Genomic DNA, 15,060 nt, shown 5'->3' with positions numbered 1-15,060 from the left:
GGTTCCCTCACTCACCAAGAATTCATGACCAACTGCCAAAAGCTTAAGCCATCCTCCCCCATTCTGGAGCATCTTCCAAGGCCTCACTACATTGCTCAAGGACAAACTGAGTAGTTATCTGCTGACTTGACTGTTTTTCCCTTGTGATGTAAACTTAATAAAGAGGTGAGCTAACAATCCTAACTATCCAGAAGGGTAACTTCATAAAGATGAAGAACAAAGCTCGTCTGTTTTCTTCTTTCACCATTCTCACCCACCGTCAGTTACAGATACGATGTTATAAAGAAGAGACGTTAATGAGTTTATTCCAGTGATGATTTAAAAGTCCTGTTATCCATCCTACAGCCATCGGGGGCCAGAGGGACAGTTAGGGAGGAAGTGGTCAAGGCATTTTTCCCTAAAACTGGAGCACCCATTTTTCCATTTAACAAGTGGCTGTTTAGTGTAAGGAGCTATTCACTGCAATAGTATAAAGGGGAGATACAAAGAATATCCTCTATTTAAATAAATATAAGGGAGGATATGGTCAAAACATATTCTCTGCCCTCTAGGACCTTACAACAGGGTTAAATAGTCTTGTAGGGACTGACCTGGTCTAAAACTCAGGACTTCCATTTATGGAAGAGATAAAAGTTCCAAGACAGGCAGGGAGATTTTTGTTTTGTGTCTTAAGAAATTGGAACCTGTAACCCCCTGCAGAATCACTGGAGGATTCCTTTGAAAAATAAGTAGACAGGGTTTCAGGTCCAATTTATTTTCCCTGGGGGATTCTTAAGCGCTCCCTAGGTATACTATTATTATGTTCCCCATTTCACTACAGTGTCTGTCTGGATGCACAAAGGCGCCTCAACAGACCTTCTGAAGCTTCTGCCATTAGTGTCTTCCACCCTCTTTCCTCTTGGCTCACCATACACAACAGCCCAGAGCACTGCGTCCAGCAGACTACATTCTGGAGCAGTTTTTTAACCACTCCGCCCCCTGAATGTGCTAACCCTTGGCCTCTTATAGAGTACTTTATTAGACTGGAGTGACTGTACACAAATGCACTCTCCCCTCATCCGCACTCCCAGGTTGCAGAGATATTACACCTTCTTTTCAGCACTAGCTGAAATCTGACAAGGAAGTATGAATCCCGTAGGGTTCTTCCTAGTCTCCAGTTCGACTTTATTTTAAGCCCAGAGGCCTAGTTCCACATCTCTTCACAGCGTCTTTTCTTCCCTCGCGCCAATGGGTATGGGTGGCGGTTGAGGTCTGGCCTCTCGGATCTCGAAGGCGACCCCTGCCGGGGACAAACTGAGCGAATTTGGGCACGAAAGCCTCCCGGCAACTCGTGGCGTCATCACGCCCTGCGCTCGGATAGGCCCTAGTCACTCCCCGCGGGGCGGGGGGGCTCTTAGAGTCCGCGGTAACCCAGTCGGAGCCTAAGGGGACCTCTTGTGGACTTACACCGAAATGCACTCGATAGAAGGCTGAAAGAAAATCAACACGCGGAAGCACTCCAAAGCAAGTCCACAAACGGACAAGCTCCTCCCCGCTCCTTCCGCGAAGATCCGCCTCCATCCTGCACCTCGGCTGTTGATTTTTTTTCCCCTTCGTTGACTCGGCCATCGGCCCGCCAGGCCTGGCGTTTCCCAGAAGGCCCAGCGCTGGGAAGGGGTTTGCAGCTGCTCCGTCATCGTGCGGCCCGACGCGATCCCGCGCTTGTGTGCAGGCCCGGCTCGGGTTCTCGTCGCTGCTGCGAGGGTTCACGCGAGGCCCCGGCCTCGGTCCCCAGACTAGGCCGCGACCCCGGGCGCTATGAAACAGGAGGGCTCGGCGCGGCGCCGCGGCGCGGACAAGGCAAAGCCGCCGCCGGGTGGAGGGGAACAAGAACCACCGCCGCCCCCAGCCCCCCAAGATGTGGAGATGAAAGAGGAGGCGGCGGCGGGTGGCGGGTCTACTGGGGAGGCCGATGGCAAGACGGCGGCGACGGCGGCTGAGCACTCCCAGCGAGAGCTGGACACCGTCACCTTGGAGGGTACGAGAGCTCGGGCCGAGGACGTGCCATGATCACGGTGACAGCGCCCCGGTGATCCAGCCTCTCCTTGGGACCCCAGCGCAGCCTCCACCATCCCCTGTTCTTTGGGATTACTCCCGAAATGCCTGCCCCCCTACCCTGACACTCCCGACCCCAGCCCCAATAACTGAACCTTTCCTCCGGGCTCAGGACTACCCCCCTCCGCACACACCTCCCCTACCTGGAGTTGTATCTAACTGGGCGGAAAGACTCCTGAGTTCTCTTCTCTGACCTTATTACTCCATTTACATCCCACCGAACTTACTCTAGTGCCCCCAATGCATGATTTCTCTGAAAACCAGTGTTTGTGTTTATGTGTGAAGGGGGTCAGGATGACCCAAAATACTGGCCTCTGAGTTTTGAGAATGGTTTCTGTTGTTATAACACCTTTAGTAAACTCCCCTAAAAGAGCCCTTTTTACCTAGCATCTTGCTTTTTTGCTGTAATTGAGGTGCCCAAACGATCTCATTGCTCTTTTTCTCTTCCTTCAAGCCCTTACTGCTACTGTTTCTAAAGACTTTAAACACATTACACACTTTCAGCTTTCTAGGTGTCATTTTTGTTTGCGTTCTTAATTCTCACTTCCCACCTAAACTATATGCCAGTCGCATTTCTTTTCTCCTAGGTGCCTCTTCCCAGTTTCCTGTTGTCCTCTTGTTCTATCAAGTACATAGTTCACTTTTCCTACTTAGAGCATCCTGTCCACATTTGGAGTGGATAGAGTGAGAGCTTCCCACTGTGACCCTGGTGCTTTTTTCCGTTTCTGGACCAAGTGGGACCCGACTGTTTATTGGGTTTTCTCTCTATTTAACTGCAGGAGAAACTAGAAACTAGCTCAAAAACATTGAGATAAGCAAAATTATGCTCCTGCGTGGTGTTTGAGGATGTGTTAGTGTTGACTGCATCAGCTTCTACCCTTAAGTTCAGCACCAGGCCCAGTATCTAATAAAGAGCCTTTTAACATAAAATGATAGTCAACCAGTGGCAAAGGTGCCATTCAGCATTACCTACTGGGCATATACATATGTGTCTTAAAAATTCTTCATTTAATATGCAAGGTCTAAAGTAGTAGGGGAAAAAAATCAGCCACGGCTTCAGCATTTTTACTTGTGAATTTTTGAGCTGCTCTCCTGTAATTGAGATCAAGTTTATATATACAGTTTGTAACAAGGCATAACTAAATACAGATGATTTTATGTGCTTTCATTGACCATATCCATAAGCAAAGCATTCAGTGCATCCCAGAAACATTTACTGAATACCTGATAGAGTGGCTAGGAATATAAGCTGTGGAATTAGTTTCCTCATCTCTATAAATGAAAGTAATAGTACTTACTTAATTGGGTTGTTATGAAGATTGAAATGCTTTGAATGGTGCCTAACCCATGATGAAGACATAGTAAAACCCACCATAAATATTATCTGTTATCATTATTATATCATTAATATAATAGGCATCCCATGCTAAATATACGAAGGTAACTAAGAAACTACCAATAATTGCATTCCCTTATTTCTGGGTATTTGTTTCCAGTTTCTTTTGTTATAAATAGCTTTGCAGCCATCAACTCTGCCCCAGTTTTTCATCTACCTTTATAATTATTCCTTCAGTATGGATTCCCTGATTTGTAAGGGTAAATATTTTTAAGGTTTTTTGTTATTGTCCAGAAAAACTGTATTGATTTATATTATACCAGCAGAAATGTCCTGTTCACCCCTGTTTTCTATATGTTACTTTTTAAATATTACTAATTGAGTAATTGAAAAATGTTTTTGTTTGCAGTTACTTGAATACTAGTAAAATATTTTTCATGTCTGTTATTTGTCGTACCTCTTTTTGTATTGTCTGTTCATGTTCATTTTTATTTCTCTTAGTCACTTATACAAGTTCTTTGTAGAATAAGACTGAATCTTTGGTCACCTTTGTTGCAGATGTTTTTCTTTTGTTTATAGCTATTTAGAAAGATTTTTTTATGAAGTCAGCTTCATCAGTCTGTGTGTGTGTGTGATTCATCCTATTGTTCACACTTAGAAAGTCTTCCTATTCAGAGATCTGATAAATCTCCATGTTTTTGTTTTGCTTTTCATTGTTTTTTTCCTTTCGTTTTTCTGTCATCCTCTGTTCCTCCCCCCCAGCCCAGCTTTATTTTTCTTTGTCTCTTGGTTATGTCTTAAAATCAATGTATGGCATCCATAAGTGCTGCTCAGACCTGTTAGGCAAAAGAGGTGACTGGCCACATACTGCCCTTTTGTCAGAGGCTCCCCAGAACTGCTTGGCTGGAGTGGTGAGGGAGTAGGAGTTTGTAGTAACATTTTTTTCTGCTCTGGTCCTCCACAGACATCAAGGAACATGTGAAACAGCTGGAGAAGGCAGTTTCAGGCAAGGAGCCTCGATTTGTGCTGCGGGCCCTGCGGATGCTGCCTTCCACGTCACGCCGCCTCAACCACTATGTTCTGTACAAGGCCGTGCATGGCTTCTTCACTTCAAATAATGCCACTCGAGACTTCTTGCTACCCTTCCTGGAAGAGGTGAGTGGGTCAGGCCTGCGTAAAAGGTATGGGCTTGGCCTGAGACAACACACATTCCACCCTGTGTAACTGTTTCCCACCCTGAAGACCTGTCTTGTTACCGACCTAGCAGAATCATGAAGCAAAGCAGCCCCTTTTAATGCTCATTTGCCCTCTCACAAGGGGACCATCCTTCTGCACTGTAGGGTCATTCTTCCAAGTCAGGAAAAGGAGCTGGGAATCAGGACCCCTCCAGCCGTACTCATTTCCCACTACCCCTCAACACAGACCCTCTGCTCCAGTTTTGTGGTGTCTCCATTGGCCTAAGAGAAGGTTCTACCACCTCTTTGCCTCCAAGGCTCCACCATGGAGGACATACAGAACAGTGGTTAAGAGCACAGGTTTTGGAGGTAGAGTTGAATTTGAATCCCAGCTCTACCATTTAGTACCTGTGGGTCTTGGGCAAATGACCTAACCTCCTGTGTCTCATTTTCACTTGGTAAATGTGATGAACAGACTTGGGGGTCAAGGAGAAGGGGAAGAGTCCTAGAACAGTGTGTGACACATAGCACATGCTGGTGAAGTTAGGTTGCTGGTGGTAGTGGTCTCCACGCCAGAAGAGATGCCTCCTTTCCCTTCCGGCTGTAATCACCCCCTGCCCCTTATCATCCATGGTACAGCTCAGGTCCTGCCCCTTCTCAAACCTCAGTGACCTTTCAGCCACCTTCATCTCCCTAAAATCCTGTATGCTTACAGTCTGTTTCACAGATAGGAAAACTCAGAAAATCTCTTAAGGTGGGCAGTGAAGACGTTATTGTCTGGAAAAGAGGAAAAGCACCGTCCCCCAACCCCACCTAGAATGATTTTTTTAACCTTTACATCTCTAAATTCACCCAACATGATCATTTTTTGAGCTGTTACACATTATTCCAGTTTGGATGGCTAGATCTGAAAATAAGTACTATATATATATATGTCAGTCCCCCCCTTCCAAATTTACTGTTCCCACCAAAAAAAATTTTCTCATCATTCTTAATCTCATCTCTAGAATTGATAGCACTTTATTAAACCCTGCCTGATAGAACTTGCACTGGTTCCGGATATGGTGGTTTAATCTCTACATAGATTGTAGACTTTTTGAGGAGTCCTTACGTCATCCTTTCTGTCCCCATTATATTCCTTAAAGATGTCTATTATACCCCTGTAACATTTTTTGTATTTATTGTATCGCCAGCCTCCTTGACTCCCTTTGGAAAGAGACTGTGTCGTCTTTATTTTTGTATCCCCAGCACCTAGAATAATCTTGGCACATCATAGGCACCTAGTAAATATTTGTTGAAATACATAGTGAATGCTTAGCAAGTTCTTAGTTGATCCATCTGACTGAGCTTTTCCTCTCTTAGCCCATGGACACGGAAGCTGATTTACAGTTCCGTCCCCGAACAGGAAAAGCTGCGTCGGCTCCCCTCCTGCCTGAAGTGGAGGCCTATCTCCAGCTCCTCATGGTCATCTTCCTGATGAACAGCAAACGCTACAAAGAGGTACCCAGGACCCGTGAGAGTGATTAATGTGTCCTGGGCTGTGCATGGGCTTAGCGGGGGAGATGGCCTCTAGCAAAGAACTGGGTGATTGATCACTGACTGGGTTATTAACTGTCCCCCAGGCTCTTTCCCCCGAGTGGGAATGTGCCCAACCCCACATCCGGGGAAGACCCCTCAGCTCCTGCTCAGGCACTGAAGAAGGGCCGGCAGCGATCCATGTACCTGTCTGTGGTGTAAATACCAGGATAATGGGTGCTTTTGAGAAAAGTAGATTTGGAGACAGAAAGATCTGGGTTCAAATCCCATTTGTACCTTAGGCAAATTAATTTCTGCTCGCTCTATGTAAAATGAGACAAACAGCCTACCCTGTAAGATTGTTGTTAGTTAAATAAAATAATATTTTAAAAATACTTTGCACGATGATCTGCACTTAGGAAGCCTTTACAAATTTTATATGTGGCAGCTGTTGTTATGGAACTGAGAGACTCCATTTTGGATACGTCTTTTCCACTGCCCCCTCCATTTGGGGCCAGCTTCTTGGTCCATCTCAGCCACTGTCCCAGGAGCACCTCCAAAAAAGGACAGGCCCCTCTCAATTTCTGTCTTGTTTTTTCTTTGCCTTGCCACTGGTTGGTATTTGTATATTTGTTTTGTTTTTTAGATATAATTGACCCCCTTGAAAGTGTACAATGCAGTGGGTTTTGGTATATTCACAAGGTTGTGTAACTGTCATCACTAATTCCAGACCAGTTTAATCACTTCAAAAAATCAACACCATTCCTATTGGTAGTCATTTCCCATTCTCCCCTCAGTCCAGCCCCTGGTAACCAGTAATCTATTCTGTGTCTCATGGATTTTCCAATTGTGGACATTTCATATAAATGGGATTATATAACATGTGGCCTTTTGTGTCTGGCTTCTTTCTGTTAACATAATGTTTTCTAGGTTTATCCGTGTTGCAGCATGTATCTGAACGCCATTCCTTTTTATGGATGAATAATATTCCATTGTGTGGATGCACCACATTTCATTTGTCCGTTCATTGGGTGGCAGACACTTGAGTTGTTTCCACTTTTTGGTTATTAGGAATAATGCTGATATGAACATTCGTGTACAAGTATGTATGTGACCGTATGTTTCCAGTTCTCTTGGATATATCCCTGGGAGAGGAGTTACTTGTTCATGTGACAGTGCCATGTTTAACTTTTTAAAGAACTGCCCCTTGATTCTCTTTTGGCTGCCCTCCCAGGCACAGAAGATCTCTGATGACCTAATGCAGAAGATCAGCACTCAGAACCGCCGCGCCCTAGACCTCGTGGCTGCAAAGTGTTACTATTATCACGCCCGGGTCTACGAGTTCCTGGACAAGCTGGATGTGGTGCGCAGGTACCAGTGGTCAGGGGTCTCACTTGAGGCCCTTGGGGTTAGAGACATGGGCAGTCACTAGCACAGGGTGTGGGCTGGTAGGTGAAAAGTGCCCAGGAGGAAGTGGAGGGAAAGTGGTGGGAATGGTTAACATGAGTCATGTGAGGGCTTGAGGGAGAGACCGATGGTAGATGAAGAAATGGAGATGACCACTGGGCTGATAAGTCCCGTCTCCCAGACTCTTCCCTTCACCTCACATCAAGGGAAGACTAATTAGTAAGTCAAAGTTACAGGGACAGGATGGAAAACATTTCATCCCTCTGCTTTAATCTGTAGTGGCTCCCCATGTCCCTCAGGGAAAAGCCAGAGTCCTCATGATACAAGCTTACCAGGCCTGACAGGATCTGGCCCCCATTAGCGCCTCCTTGACTTTATCTCCCACTGCTCCCCCCACGCACTTCTCAGCCTCGCAGGCCGCCTTGCTCCCCCTCGGCACACCAGCACACTCTTCCTCAGCTCTTCCCTCTGCCGCGAATGCCCTCCTCCCCACCTCCTTCAAGCCCGTGCTTAACTGTTACCTTCTCGTATTTAAAATCACAGCTTCTCCGCCTCACCTCTTGCAGTCTCTGCTCCACTTACCCTGATCTCTGCGGCGCCTCCCACCTTCTGCTGTGCTGCGCAATACACACGATATTACCCGGAGAGCTGTCTGTCCCCCCGCCCCCCCAGGGTGCAGGTTCCCTGAGCAGAGCTTTGTCCTTCCTGTGCACCCAGATTAGTGCTCCACACGTTAGGTACTCAGTAGTCGAGTGTTGAGTGAATACCCGGAAAAGCAGTTTGTGTCACTTCTTTAGGAATCGAGGGAGGATGGAGAGGTCAGAGGCAATTTGAGGAGTTGTTATTTGAGGCCTGTGACCTCTTGTTCCTTTCCTCCTTGAAGCTTCTTGCACGCTCGGCTCCGGACGGCCACCCTTCGGCACGACACAGACGGGCAGGCCACGCTGCTGAACCTCCTGCTGCGGAACTACCTGCACTACAGCTTGTATGACCAGGCCGAGAAGCTGGTGTCCAAGTCCGTGTTCCCCGAGCAGGCCAACAACAACGAGTGGGCGAGGTACCTCTACTACACAGGTGAGCAGGGCCCATCCCCCGGCCAGGAGCGGGGTCGGGCTCCCTTGTGCGCATTTCCTACACATGTGGTGCCCCTGGTGCACAAGAGACCCGTCTGACACTCTGGTTTGTGGGGGATGGCGGTTTGGAGGACGCCATCCTCTGGATCAACTCTCCTCTCCTCCACACGCAGGGCGAATCAAAGCCATCCAGCTGGAGTACTCAGAGGCCCGGAGAACAATGACCAACGCCCTGCGCAAGGCCCCCCAGCACACGGCTGTCGGCTTCAAACAGACGGTGAGCAGCAGTTGTCACCCCTTTGGGCCCTTCCTCACCTGATACCACGTTAGTGCTGTTTCCCTGTCCGGGGAGCCGGGAAGGCATCCTTAATCTTCATTACCCAGAAGGTGGCTTCGGATGTCTGTTTGCACAGAACATCATTCAGAGCACACGAGGCGAACACTACTTGTACCCCTGGCAGTTTATGTTCAGAGTATTGTCCTTGATAGATAGGTTTAGAATATTCCTGATTCCCCCAACTCCCTGTAGTCACTCCAGGCAAGGGAGGGCCTGGGTTGTGTTGATAAACCCCAGGCTCTTACCTGGTCCCTCACATGCCCCTTTGGGAGCAGTGTTGTCTGTGGCCAGGGAACCCAGAAATCTCTGTAAGGCTGACTGACTCAGGTGGAGGGAAACCTTTGCTATGTTAAGCTGTCAGTCACCAAGTGTCTTTTTGAGGGCTGACCTTGATACCAGGCCCTGTGTAGGATAGAAAAGGTTAAGAAATGGTATTTGCTCTCAGAGAGATAAAGAAAGTTGGTTCAGAAAGGCTTGAGGAAAGTCACAGAGCTTGGTAGCCAGAATTAAGACCCAACTTCCCCGACTTCAAACCTCTTCTCCCACCTTAACACACACCCACCTCCTAGCACCCTTGAACGAGAACGGGAGGAACACGGAACACGGACAATGATTAGGTCAGTGTGGTAGGAGGTTTGGTTTGTCCGTTCAGAAGTTCAGAGGAAGGCAAGTTCGGTTGTGGTCATGTAACTAAAGAGATCTTAAAGAGTTAAATTTGATCTGGGTTTTGAAAGATAGGTAGAATTTTCATAGAAAGGAATGGCTTTTCAGACACAGGGTATGTTGCAGATTGTGAGATTGCTTATCATATAGGATGCACACTAAACTTTCTTCTAAAATTAACTAAAAATACAGGTGATTAACATATAGATTGTGTCCAGCACCAGGGAGACTGGGTAAAGCAGTGTTTTCAAACTGGATTTTACTACAGATAGATATGGTTTCAGAGTTTTCTGTGGTGGAGCCAGACAGCAGGAAGGAGCAGAGACAGCTGGAGTGAGGTTGTGGACCGTGGGCTGCTGGTGAGGGAACCAGGAAAGAGATGGAAGCATTGCTTGAGAGGGGAAGAGGCAGAGTTGGGGGAACTTTCCACCCAGAGAGACTTCGGCAGATAGGCCTTGGAAGAAATAGGAGGAATGGGATAAAGAGCACAGGTGGAGAAGCCAGCTCTAAGTGTAAACGGGGAGGTGACAGTGGATAAAGAGAGACACTGGGTTCAACGTGGAGTCCACAGTAGAGCGCTTTGAAAGCTTACGCATCCGTGGTAAGTCCACGTTCTCTGATCTTGCCCGATCTCAACTCTGACCTTCATGATGCTTCACCGAAGTCCATTACAAACTGTCTTAGTTGTAACAGTTGCCATAGCAAGGTCCCACAGACTGGGTGGCTTAACCAACAGATACTTATTTCATCATACTTCTAGAAGCCAGAAGTCCGAGATTAGGGTGTCAGCACGGCTGGGTTCTTCTGAGGGTTTGCTTTGGCTTGTAGATGGCCATCTTCTGATGTCTTCAAATGGCCTTCCCTCTGCGTGTCTGCGTCCTAATCTCTTCTTAGAACAACACCAGTCATGTTGGATTAGGGCCCTTTCATATGACCTCATTTTACCTAATTCCCTCTTTAAAGGCTCTGTCTCCAAATACAGCCACGTTCTGAGGTACCAGAGAGTTAGGGCTTCAGCATATGAATTTGGGGTTCGCAATTCAGCCCATAATACAAATTCTGACGCTTCTCACGAGCACCAGACCTGCAAATCCAACTTCTCGCCACACATCTTTATATAGACACTCACCGACTCTTCACACTCATCTTGTCCAGGCAAACCCTTCTGGGCCCCCCTTACCAGCCTTTCCTCCTGATCAAGACGAGAGCCTCAGGATCATCTCTGACCCCTCGCCGCCCTCCTTTCCGTCACTGAGTCGTCCATTAATTTGTCTCCATGGCTTTTGTATTTGTCCCTCTCTAATGTTGCCACTGCGCTTGTTCAGTGGTGACCTCCAGTCACCATCCTCCCCTCCCTCGACCCAGCTCCCACACTGAGCAGGGCTCCAGGCCCGTCCCTGCCTGGCCCAGGAAGTTCACGTTGCTCCCCAGCCTGACTGGGAGAGACTGTAAGTCTCATGAGGTAGGCAGGCCAGGTATTGTTGTTATAGTGTCCATTTTGGGGAGGAGGAAACCAGAGACCTGGGTGCTCAGCGTTTCCTCGCTAGTGAGTGGAGACTAGCATTCTGTCTCAGAGCTCAGCCTGACATTTAAAGCAGCATGCCACAGACTGGCCCCAGTTATCTCTCCTGATTGCTCCCCCAGACCCACCTGTATAACCTGTTCCCTTGACTGAAACATCCTCCCTTCTTTTTCTGCTTCATCAGAATCCTCAGGGCATGTATTAACTTCTGCCATCTCCACGGTTTCCCCTCTCTCATGGAGTACACCGAGGGACAGGGCCGCCGCGTGGGTGTGTGTGGAGGGGAGAGTCCTTGCCTGCGTGTGGGCATAATCACCCCTCCATTTTAACCCCCTACCTCCCTCGTGATGCTGGCTGTCACGTGATTTGGCTGTCTGTGCTCCTGTCCCTTCTGAATGGTGGGAAGCTCCTTAATTGCTGGGCATCATCCCCTCCACCGCAGTCTTCCTTGCACGGTGCTGAATCCATGTAGGTGCTGCTCAGAAACACCCCGTGGTTTTGTGGAGGAGGAAGGGCCAGATTTTCCAGCCAGCCTTCTACATCCACACACAGCTCATTCACTGAGGTTCTGCAGGCCCTTCCCTGTGCTGCTGCGTCTACCCAGATAACTAGTTGTACACATGGCTCATCTCCCTAAACCAGCATCCTTGCCTGACTCGCATAGGCCTCTGGGCCCTGTTTCCTCACCGTTTTGGGACCATAGAACCCGCCCATCTGGCCTGACATTAGAGCATTGCCATTTCAGGGCACTGTGCGCTGATCGGCCAGATGAAATAAAGCTGAGGACTTAGTGTGGTCAAAGGATCAGACACTTCCGGGGCCTGGCTCCAAAGGCGGTCCTTCAATTCCATGCCCTGCCTGCGCAGGTTGAGGGTTTTTTTCTCTCTCTGTGGGCCTGGTCCCATTGCTACCTCTCCCCTTTCCTGGTATGCCTGAATTGAAGCCCCATTCCATTCTCTTCTCCTATCCGGTTGGAATCCCTGCCCACTATGTTCCCGTGTCACACTCTGCCAGGTGCACAAGCTTCTTATTGTGGTGGAGCTGTTGCTGGGGGAGATCCCGGACCGGCTGCAGTTCCGTCAACCGTCCCTCAAACGCTCGCTCATGCCCTACTTCCTTCTGACCCAGGGTAAGGCTGGCCCCCTCCCAGAGCTTGCCAGAACCCCGGCACTGTGGCCCCTTTGATGTGTGTGCCACGTACAGCATCTGATCCACCCCTCTCTCCACTGCAGCTGTCAGGACAGGAAATCTAGCCAAGTTCAACCAGGTCCTGGATCAGTTTGGGGAGAAGTTTCAAGCAGATGGGACCTACACCCTCATCATCCGCCTGCGGCACAACGTCATTAAGACAGGTGTGGATCAGGTCTGAGGGGCCCCTGCGAGAGCACGACCCAGACTAGGCTTTCTCCAGGGGGCAGGGACAGCCCTGTGGGTGTCGGTGGACAGATGAAGGGTCTGTGCCCACTCCGCCCTCCTCACCACTCCTTCCTCTGCCAGGTGTGCGTATGATCAGCCTCTCCTATTCCCGAATCTCCCTGGCGGACATCGCCCAGAAGCTGCAGCTGGATAGCCCAGAGGATGCAGAGTTCATTGTTGCCAAGGTGGGCCTGGTTCAGGGACCACAGTTATCGCCTTCCTGCCTTATTTCAGGTGATGGTGGTGGGAGGCGATTGGCCAAGGAGGGGAATGGTAAAGCAGTGGCATAGTCTTCAGGGAGGGCCAGTCTTGCGGTGAAGCCGGGAGGTTGCCAGAGAGAGGGTGTGTGCATGAGTGTATGAGAGATTAAGGAGGACAGAGAGACCGGACAAGGTGTTCTAGGACTCAGAAGATGGACTTTCTGGTGACTTCCCCTCCTTTGGGGCCTGCAGGCCATCCGGGATGGCGTCATTGAGGCCAGCATCAACCACGAGAAGGGCTACGTTCAGTCCAAGGAGATGATTGACATCTATTCCACCCGAGAGCCCCAGCTAGCTTTCCACCAGCGCATCTCCTTCTGCCTAGATATTCACAACATGTCTGTCAAGGTGAGAGGCCTGTGGCTGCAGAGGCCAGCTTGGCAGCAGCATGCCCCCTCCACACCCATGGATTCCTCAGAGAAGATCGGCTTGGTTTGGGGCCCATTTCCCGTACAGTCTCTGTAAAATCACCAGGGGCCCAGAGGGGCCAAGGACTTTGCTTATGGGACTCCAGCACCTGCTCTTTGCTTTTAAGGGGTCTTGTTGCCAGGGAGGATCAGACAGGGATGCAGAGTGCAGGGTTCTGGATTTGGCTCCAGATTTGCATCATTTACCTTCTCTGAGCCTCTATTTCTCCATCTATGAAGCCGATAGAGAGGTATCAGCTGCCCTTCCTGCTTTGCAGGGTTGTCAAGATTAAATGAAATCACTGTGTTGGGGCACTGGGCAAAGTCTGAATTGTGTAAAAGGTAGGGCTGCCACCTTTCCACAGAAGGCTCTTAAGCCCTCATCCTGTGTCCAGCTCTGGGTTAGGTGCTGGTACTGTTTGGCTGCTGAATTTTTCCTGGTCTCTTCCCTCAGGAAACCAGGGATATCATTCAGCTTAAAATCAGGCAGACACTGTGCTCCACTAGACACAGAAGGCCCTTTGATCTGGTCCCCTGCTTCTGCAGCCTCACTTTCCAGGACCCCTGCCCTCACTCTCTCCCCCCCCACCCCTCTTCCTCTTCCCCTTTTTCCCTGCCCCCCAGCTGGCCCCACTGATCTCAGGCCCAGCCTGAGTTTAATCCTCTGCCCAGAATGCCTTTTCTGACCCACACCTTCCACCCACAGCCAGTCCATTCTTCCTCCTTCTCCTTCTCATTGCCAGTCCCCCACCCTGCCCAATCCAGAGGGTTAGTCATTTATACCTCCAGATCCTCATTCTCTTTCTTTTTAGCATTTATCACATGGGGTCGTGGTGCACTGTCTCCGTGCCTAGCTCTCCCGCTGTACTAACCGGGAGAGTGAATAACCTATCTTGCGCGTCTCCTGGTGCTTGGTACACAGAGGAGCGCGGTCAGTGTACATTAAGTTGACGCCTCCTCTCTGTTGTGCTCCAGGCCATGAGGTTTCCTCCCAAATCCTACAACAAGGACTTGGAGTCTGCAGAGGTAAGCTGTCCTCTGCTTTGCGTGAGACTGAAAGATGAAACTTCCCTACAGAAAGGGGAGAGGGGAGGTTTCTGGAAGGGCTGGGGGCAACTCTGAAGCTTTGGCAGGCCCTGGCCCTGGGTGGGTTGGGCTGGGTGTCGACTGCATGAGAGAGTCTGACCGGTCCTCAGCAGCCGGGCCCTCGCCCCTTCTTTCCCCAGGAACGGCGTGAGCGAGAGCAGCAAGACTTGGAGTTTGCCAAGGAGATGGCAGAAGATGATGATGACAGCTTCCCTTGAGCTGGGGGGCTGGGGAGGGGTGGGGTGAGTGGGGACTGGCTCTTCATCTTTCCCCCTTGGGGGTCCCCTGCCCGGGGAACTGCCCCTTTTCCCACACACACGGCACACAGACTGCAACTGTGCAGAGGGTGAGGGGTACAGGGAGTCAAGTCACCCCCACTTCACCCCAGGGCCCCTCCCCAGCCGGTGACTTAGCACACGTGGGCAGGAGGCGGGCGGGCAGCTTCCCCAGGGCAGGGTCCTGGCTGGTGGTGTGGGCAGCAGGATGGGAGGGAATAGCCCTGTGCTCTCCTCCAGGGAGTGGGGGACTGGAACTGGGACATGTGTTGGGTTGTATGTTTTTTGAAGCTTCAATTATGATTTTTAAACAATAAAAAGTTCTCCAAAGCTCTTTGTGCATCAGCTAATTACAATATTTCTCTCACCCCTGCACTATTAACAGGCCCAGATTTTGTTTCTGGCCTTGAAGTACTAACCCCAGGCCTGATCTGAGGACCCTATGCAGCTGTAGATGAGGAGGAAGCCAAGGGCGCGATGAAAAGACTCTGATC

At 49.5% G+C, this 15,060-nt stretch overlaps 1 protein-coding gene across 1 annotated transcript; it reads left to right on the top strand.

Moving 5' to 3' along the window:
- Positions 1-1,625: 1,625 nt before the first annotated feature.
- Positions 1,626-14,896, top strand: PSMD3 (proteasome 26S subunit, non-ATPase 3). The gene is made up of 12 exons (XM_010960458.3): positions 1,626-2,017; positions 4,395-4,585; positions 5,968-6,105; positions 7,355-7,491; positions 8,411-8,601; positions 8,774-8,877; positions 12,137-12,251; positions 12,355-12,474; positions 12,620-12,723; positions 12,991-13,146; positions 14,181-14,231; positions 14,432-14,896. Exons 1-12 carry the CDS (start codon positions 1,798-1,800, stop codon positions 14,507-14,509), a joined length of 1,605 nt encoding a protein of 534 aa, XP_010958760.2. The 5' UTR covers positions 1,626-1,797; the 3' UTR covers positions 14,510-14,896.
- The last annotated feature ends 164 nt before the right edge of the window (positions 14,897-15,060 follow it).

Source organism: Camelus bactrianus, chromosome 16, assembly GCF_048773025.1.
Source record: "Camelus bactrianus isolate YW-2024 breed Bactrian camel chromosome 16, ASM4877302v1, whole genome shotgun sequence".
Lineage (NCBI taxonomy): Eukaryota > Metazoa > Chordata > Mammalia > Artiodactyla > Camelidae > Camelus > Camelus bactrianus.
The sequence above is the reverse complement of the archived record's forward strand: the minus strand, read 5'-3'. Positions and strand labels throughout refer to the sequence as shown.

Coding starts and splice junctions, on each gene's coding strand:
- PSMD3 (XM_010960458.3), top strand. CDS start 1,798: ATGAAACAGGAGGGCTCGGCGCGGCGCCGCGGCGCGGACAAGGCAAAG. Junction 12,475..12,619: donor GCACAACGTCATTAAGACAG/GTGTGGATCAGG, acceptor TTCCTCTGCCAG/GTGTGCGTATGATCAGCCTC. Junction 14,232..14,431: donor AGGACTTGGAGTCTGCAGAG/GTAAGCTGTCCT, acceptor TTCTTTCCCCAG/GAACGGCGTGAGCGAGAGCA.